Source organism: Ruditapes philippinarum, unplaced genomic scaffold (genome assembly GCF_026571515.1).
Source record: "Ruditapes philippinarum isolate M1 unplaced genomic scaffold, ASM2657151v2 ctg7068_1_1_1_1, whole genome shotgun sequence".
Classification (NCBI taxonomy): domain Eukaryota; kingdom Metazoa; phylum Mollusca; class Bivalvia; order Venerida; family Veneridae; genus Ruditapes; species Ruditapes philippinarum.
Window position 1 is genome coordinate 17065 of NW_026866504.1, and position 7929 is coordinate 24993.

A 7929-nucleotide genomic window follows, 5' to 3' on the forward strand; every position below is an offset into this window, starting at 1 on the left:
TTAAGCGGCGATTACGACATTTAGTGGATATGGTGCGGCATTTAGAGGCAAGTGCGACATTCAGCGTCGTTGCGACATATAACGGGCCACAACAAGAATTGATCAAAATATTCTAAACAAATTCTGACCATCTAAATGGGCTTTAACCATGAACCATTATCGTAAAACTAACACTTTAATACTCATTTGATCGCTATGTATAATTTTATTCCAAAACTTTATGATTCTGCTTTGAATGGATATGTTTATTGGATATCTGCAAGTTTCACCATATAGCATATAAGCCGGGGTACTTTTTTCTTGAGTTTGTAATTATTCTATGAAATTCTAAGTGGACTTTATGTCGTATTAAATTCTACTCCCTAATATTCGCATGAGCATGTGAATGTATTGAATCATTTTCTTTCAATTCTTACGTTGAATTCTGTTTAAGCTTTAAGCCGATGCTAGGGAACATGGACAGAAGCTTGAATTATCCTCCATCGCCATCCATAAAGAGATTCAACTAACCAGAGCATGCAGCTTGAAATAAAACAACCTTCCCTTAATGTTCACAACCTTATTGTGTCCCGTGCGTTATCTCCCTGTAGAAATTTAAGGATAATCAATAAAGTAAACAATTACCTGTCGAAATGTATGTAACACTGAAAAGTAACAAACCCAACAAGGATTTCATTCTCTTAAGCCGCAAGTATCGTATATCTGTCTAACAATGGTCACATGAAGTGCCGAGCTATATGTTGAATTTGACTGACATATTTTATCTTAAATATTACATGCATATAATACTGCTCAAAAACAATCGGCCATTTATAAAGGTGTTTAATAAAGGTGTGCACAATACTGGCATTGTTCAAACGAACAAATTGACTTTGAGTATATTTTTACAACAAAATATGTCCATATTGATCAACTAGAAAGTCATATTATTTTACGAACCTGATCGAATAATTGATACCATGAAAGTAGATACATTTTGTTTTGTAAACATTTATATCGTGTACATATCAAATATCAAAATCAAACAGAAAATATAAAATAAGTCTATGTACAAACTCCTCATTGATATAATGTTGATTTTATTCGAGGGCTTTCTTGGCTCATTGCTTTTTGCATGTATCATCTATATTACATTCTCTTCTTCCGTTTCAGGTACCGGTTGATGATTTGATTTATCACGGTTTGAGACGTGTTTAAACCCGATACCTTTGATTCCTGAATCATATGTAGATACACATTGAATGCGAATCATTCCTGTGTCACTAGTAACAAGTTCCTTGTTTGCACTGCATCTGGCTTCAAGTTCTAATTCACTGCTGCAGCTGTATCGGATGGTGACATTGACGATATACGGAGCGGTCCTTTTCTCTAACAATAAAGGTTTTGTTAGATTTACTTCAGTATCTGTTGCATTAAATTGCTGCACTTTGAATTCCTCTTCAAAGCCTATGTCATTGACACTGATACTTCCCGAAAGAAAAAAACATAAATTCACAGGAAGTTTGAACCGATCTATTTTAACCATTTTTGAAGCGTAGTAATTCCGATGTCTTGGACGCTCGAGGGTTGAAATTTTCACGACTTGCTCTTGAAAGAAATTGTATTTAATGTTCTTGGGCTGCGAATAGTCGAAACGGGCGTCCCCGACAAAAGTTTTATTACCTCCACTGGTATAGATATCTTGCGTGTTTACCAAATACGGATTGATATCACCAAGGACAAGACGAGACAAGAAGGCACTCTTAAGCATAGTAGTTTCGAAGGAAATATGAAGATTTTTGAAGTATCTTGTTTCTCCATCTTGGTTATTTACATTCACTGTTTCAAGTTCGTGTACTCTTGCTAGGCACGAGTTAGTAGTAACGGATATATTTTCGTTTTTGTGAATAAATGCCGCAATATCTGCATATTCTTCAACAGAAAAATATCCCTTTCTGCTTACTGACTCGCGATATGTTTGAGAAGACATTGTGGGCAGTCTCAAAAAGTAAAACGATTTTCCGATACGTTTACGTATATCTGTACCGCTCACTGCCACATCTTTCTCTCCCAATTTTCTGCGTGCCCAACTTTCCACTGCTTCTAAAATGTATTCTTCCTCAGCATAAAGTGTATCCCCTTTAAGAATATATAAAAGACAATCTTCAGATATGTTCATGAAACTTTCCGTTTGTATAACGTCTTGTGCGTGACTATCAATAAAGGAACAACATGCGTCTCTCAGGCCATACAGGTTGTAAAACCTTGCTAACGTCAGAGTTTCACATACATTACTTGCTGTTAATACAGTTTTTAAAAACTCTGAACATAACTTAACAAGATTTGTCACCTGGTAATAATGAGCCATTTCCAAAACTGCAAAAGCAGTACCTTCTGTTAACGTAATCGAGTCACTGTATATGTACCTGTAAAAGACAAACAGATTATGTTAATTTTTTTTTTAAATCATTCATTTTTAACTTGGCACCAAAGTATGATCAAAATATTCACAGACCATATAGAATAATACATTTTTCTTAGAAAAAAATATAATATTGTGATCTTAAATAACAACAACAATACCAAAAAAACTGACAAAATATTTAGGTTCTTACACAAGGAAGAAAAATAAGATGTTCTTACACAAGGAAGAAAAATAAGGTGTTCTTAAACAGTGAGAAAAAATGATATTTTCTTACTCAAGAAAGGAAAAAGTTCTTACACATTCATACACAAGGAAGAAAATTAAGATGTTCTTACACAAGGAAGAACAAAAAAGAATTTCTAACACAAGGAAGAAGAACAAAAAAAAAGTTGAACTTACACAAGGAAAAAAGTTCGTTCAGAAGGAAAAGGAAGAAGAATAAGTACTTCTTTAGCAAGGAAGAAAAAATAAGAAGTTCTTAGCCACGGAAGAAAAATAAAATGTTCTTGCAGAAGGAAGAAAGATAAGAAAATCTTATAGAAGGGAAAAAGAAGTTCTTATACAAGGAAGAAAAAGAAAGTTCTTACAAAAGGAAAAAAAGAAGTGATTACACATAGAAAAAAAGGTCTTACACATGGAAGAAAATAAAAGTTCTTACACAAGGAGAAACAAAAAAAGAAGTTCTTACACAAGGAAAAACAAAAAAAGAAGTTCTTACGCAAGAAAGAACACCAGGAAAAAAGAAGTTCTTCCACAAGGAAGAAAAGAAGAAGTTCCTACTCAAGGAAGAAAAAATAAGTAAGAAATATGATGTTCTCATATAAATGAGAACAAAAAAAAAGTTCTTACACACGGGACAAAAATGAAAAGTTCTTACACAAGGAATAAATAAAGTATCTCTTTCTCTTTATCTTTAAGCTCTACTACATCTGTTGTGTCAGCACAGGGACCGAAGAACATCGCCTGAAATACGGAACTTCTAGCTGCAAGCACATTTTTGTGTGCTTTAATCACTCCCTCCCCTTTATCATGGTCCATACATTTAAATACGACATCTGTCCAGAGACCCTGTTGAAACAATTCCAACATGCATTGTCCTAGATTCTTTCCGTCTTGCCAATCTTTCTTTACTTCCTGCATAACACACTCTTTGCTAGCATCTGCCATCCAAATTATTTTTAAAACTGATACTTCTGATACTGAATCTGCAAAAAAATGTCTTGTTACATAAATTTACCTCAATAATATACCGCGGTAAACGAAGAGAGGCGGAACAAGAAACATAAATTACACAAACCACTTACTGTACTAGTAGTTGAAAACCAAGTGACTCCCTTAAAAATTGATTCGTTTATATCCTTTGATGAAAATTATATAATACCTTAGTGTTAAATATCCGAGTATAAAGCTGTATTGTTGTTTAATACAACGCTTTATCTCGATACGCATGGGTACAAAAATGATATATTATGTTTAATGGAGCTAATTCAGTTGTGATATGAAATTTTCTATATCAGAACGTGTCCAGTAAAGACAAATGAGCCGCGTCACAACAAAACCAACATAATGGGTTTGCGACCAGCATGGACCCAGACCAGCCTGTGCATCCGCGCAGTCTGATCATGATCCATGTTGTTCGCTATCAGTTTCTCTACTTGTTATAGAGTTTTAAGCGAACAGCATGGATCCTGATCAGACTGCGCGGATGCGCAGGCTGGTCTGGATCCATGCTGGTCGCAAACACACTATGATGGTTTTGTCATGACGCGGCTCAAATGTAGTAAACAAACTCTTGCTAAATGACATATTAGCCTACTTCCTTAATCGTTATATCTCGTGATGTCATTCACTTTATTCTCTCTATAATTCTTCATCATCATATGTTTGTTGAAACTCACAAAGACGTCATAATAAACTTCGCCAAGAAGTACAAAGTAGCATTCAGAATGTACTATGGGCAGCGACATATTGATTATAATATTTGGAACTAATAGCAGATGACAGAAAACAGTATACTTGTAATCATTGAACAAACCAAGCCAAGTTTAGTAACAAAATAGCAAATTGATATTCTTCATCATTCATTTTATTTCAACTATAATTGAAATGCACGAGTCCAGATGTTTAATTGCATCAGAAAAGCAACAAAAAGTGTACTTCAATGTTTAACTGTCCGATCAGTCAGTCAAAGCAAATAACATTGCTAAAAAGAGTGCAATTTATTTATCGGTTACGACAATTAATCTCTCGCAAGTCGGCATCGATGGTGACATTATAAACAGTCGTTATACGTTTTCAATATCTCTCCCTTACACGTTACAAGTTCTTCACGATTGTATGGATTGGCATCATAAATTTGATGAAGAAAAATTCAACACGATTGTATGTTAAAATAAAAGAACTTTACTAAAATATATTGTTATGCTCAAATTTGATATTTTGAAAATACACATTATTGTTTTACAGCCTTTTTGAGTACAAACACAGAAGATATGTAGATCTTTAAATTAAGAACAAAAAAAAATAAACATAATTACGATATAACATTAGAATAAAACTTCGCACTAGAATACTTCATTTTCGAAGCCGTCATTCATTTAAATACGAAACACCGTGATCAATAAAGAAAAGGTAAATTTGTGTCAAGAAAAAAAGTACATCTTACCTTTGAAGGTACCACACTATTTCGTTTCTTGGCGAGTTATTGAAAAGTCCACTGGAGCAAATGTAGAAACCTTTGCACTGATATGCTTAAAAAATAATATTAATCGATTCCTACACCCACGTTAGCGTTACCTGAGATAACCTGTTAATATTATCGGAATGTTTAAGTGCTTTCTTTATCAGATACTCGAATATGTTGTAAGCTTAGATTAAATTGTTGTTTCATGTATTTATATCATTTAAATAATTTGCAACTTGTTTGTTTGGTTTGAATTCATAGCGACACTGATATGAAAGAAGCGTATGCCAAATATCTACTCAAACTGATGAGGCCTAGAAGACACACGAGTAATAAGACCTTCCATGCATAATTTTAGTCACGAATAAGCACATCCGGCAAGTGATCATTACCACGCGATCGCCCCTCCTCGAATCCCTACATACTTTAATGGAGGGCTATTTTTTTTCTGATAAAAAATCGTGTTTACGTTGTTAACACATCTGTGCCTATTCTTAAACCGGAGCCGTTTCAGCTCCAAGTATTTGGTAGTCATAACTGTTCAAACATGCTTGTATTTTAAAACGATAACATACCTTACTGTGATCGTGTAAGTGGGTGCATGTTTCAACGACTTTCTGATAACCTCGTTTATAAGTTGATTTATTCTAATTTTTTTTTATCGTGTAATACCAATTATGTTGAAGTGCAGCACAGTAAAGAAGCAGTGCAAGGGAGGGGACACTACGTAGGAGTTTGGATCGGTTTTCACGTATAATGACCTATGCCCTGGAGCATTTAAGCCTCTGAAAAATATAGTGATCGTCTTCTTTTTTTCAGGGTCTTTCAAATAGAATTTTTATGAAAGACCCTGTTCTCTTGTATAATATATTTTATTTGTTGATTTGTATTGTACAAAGTGGTGAGATAGAATATACTCAGTACGTATGTCAGTTTAACAGATATGAAGTACATGAGTGAAACGCAAACATAAATTAATATCTTAATTTTTGCGTTCTAACAAATAAATTGTTAATAAAAACTGGAAACAAACTTTACCTGTAAAGGCATAATTATATTGTGAATATCAAATATTTTGTACATTAACATATGTACTGTTCGTTATTTAAATTGTGAATATGCTGCTATTATGTCTTCATGGGCTTCATTAAGCCATAATTGAGTGAAATTGTCTGTCATACTTGCAATTAATGTATTTAAGTTTTTTATGAAATAAAGATAAATAATCAATTTTGTAGTATGTTAGGAGGTTATAATTGTAATAATACACAACTTTAGAAATAAGTAAATATTGATCTATCACTAAAGGTGTTTAATACCCACACCAGCAACTTTGACTTTTTGAAAAATAAGTGGTCTGAAGTTATATTTGGACTCAACCTTTAATTAATGAAGCATCAACTGTGTACAAAGAAGTATTTCAATTAATTGCAATCCCAACTAGGATCTTCATTACAACGTGTTTTATACGAAATTTTAGTGTAATATCTCATTCCTAACTCTTATAAATGTCCGAAAATTATTTTTCTATTTTTTGATATAGTAACCCTTGACCCCAGGGGTCCAAATTCCATCCCAACCAGGGATCCCATATAAGATTGCTTAATATCAAGTTTGATTACAATATCTCATATCTAACTAATGTTATCTTTCGCGAACAATTTTTCTGTTTTAAGTAACGGTGACCTTGACCCCAGGGGGTCCAAAAGCAATCCCAACCGGGGTCTTCAAATTAGCTCGCTATAAACCAAGTTTGATAACCTTTTTCATTCCTTACTCTAGTTATTGTTTGAAACCAGTTTTGTATTTTTAGTAACGGTGACCTTGACCCGAGTGAGTCCAAATGCAATTCCAACCGGCGTCTTCGTAGATTCTTGCTATATACCATGTTTGATAACAATATTATATTTTTAACTCTAGTTATGGTCTGGAAACCATTTTTCAATTTTTAGAAAGGGTGACATTGACTTTGACCTTAGGGGGTCCTAATGCAAAAAATATCGGGGTTTCAATATAAGGTTGCTATAAAGCAAGTTTGATTACAATACCTCATTCCAAACTCTTATGTCCGGAAACCATGATGTGGACCGACGGGACAGATTGACAGACCGTTCAACTGACTCCTATATACCCCCCTAAACTTCGTTTATTGGTGCATATTTAGCGACACAGAAACACGTCTTTAACAATTGATACGAATAAAGACACAAATGTGTAGCATAATCAGATATTTTGAATATAGTGTTACTTTTATTAGACAAATGCACTATATAAAGTAGCTTTATATCTTAAGTAAAATCTTTGATTGATTCCAAAATATTCCATATTATTTCTTTTTTTAAAAATGGCCATATTGTTTCCTATCAATTGTAAAAATTGGAATCAATCTGCTTAAAATTAGCTCTAAATAACGCTCCGCTTTTTTTTGAGCGCGACCATATACGTTATTATTTCTGGTGACTATACACACAGCCAATCATTGGAAGGATTTCATAATTTTGAAAGCGATGTGGTTTCTAATTTTTAACCCTGAGAAAATCATTTTGGGAACAAACATGGCATTGTCCATAAAGCCGGCAGATAAACTGGCAAAATGATCTTGCCCATTAAAAAATACTCTATTTTTTAAGTAATTTGTTAAAAATTTCTTAAAACATTTTTTTTTCGAACACAAATTAACAATTTGTTTAACTTCCGCGTATAACGGTATTTTGATACTTCTTTAAATGCCTATGTAAAAACCGGTTTGATTGCATGGCTAAAAATAGCTTTCTCGGGAAATCCGAATTATAGAGAAGGCGAAACTTATACCGTCGTCATCAGATCTACATAAAAGAAATAA

General features: G+C 33.5%; 1 protein-coding gene across 1 annotated transcript; it reads right to left on the reverse strand.

The window, feature by feature from the left end:
* Positions 1-962: 962 nt before the first annotated feature.
* Positions 963-5576, reverse strand: LOC132732683 (uncharacterized). Its single transcript, XM_060719154.1, has 3 exons — positions 5070-5576; positions 3282-3609; positions 963-2405 (listed from the first exon to the last, which is right to left on the reverse strand). The coding sequence occupies exons 2-3, from the start codon at positions 3569-3571 to the stop codon at positions 1124-1126; spliced, it is 1572 nt and encodes a 523-aa protein (XP_060575137.1). The 5' UTR covers positions 3572-3609; positions 5070-5576; the 3' UTR covers positions 963-1123.
* Positions 5577-7929: the final 2353 nt, after the last annotated feature.

Excerpts from the sequence above, each read along its gene's own strand:
- LOC132732683 (XM_060719154.1), bottom strand. The coding sequence starts at position 3,571 with ATGGCAGATGCTAGCAAAGAGTGTGTTATGCAGGAAGTAAAGAAAGAT. Across the intron at positions 2,406-3,281 it reads ATACTTTATTTATTCCTTGT|GTACATATACAGTGACTCGA; the intron begins GTAAGAACTTTT and ends TGTCTTTTACAG.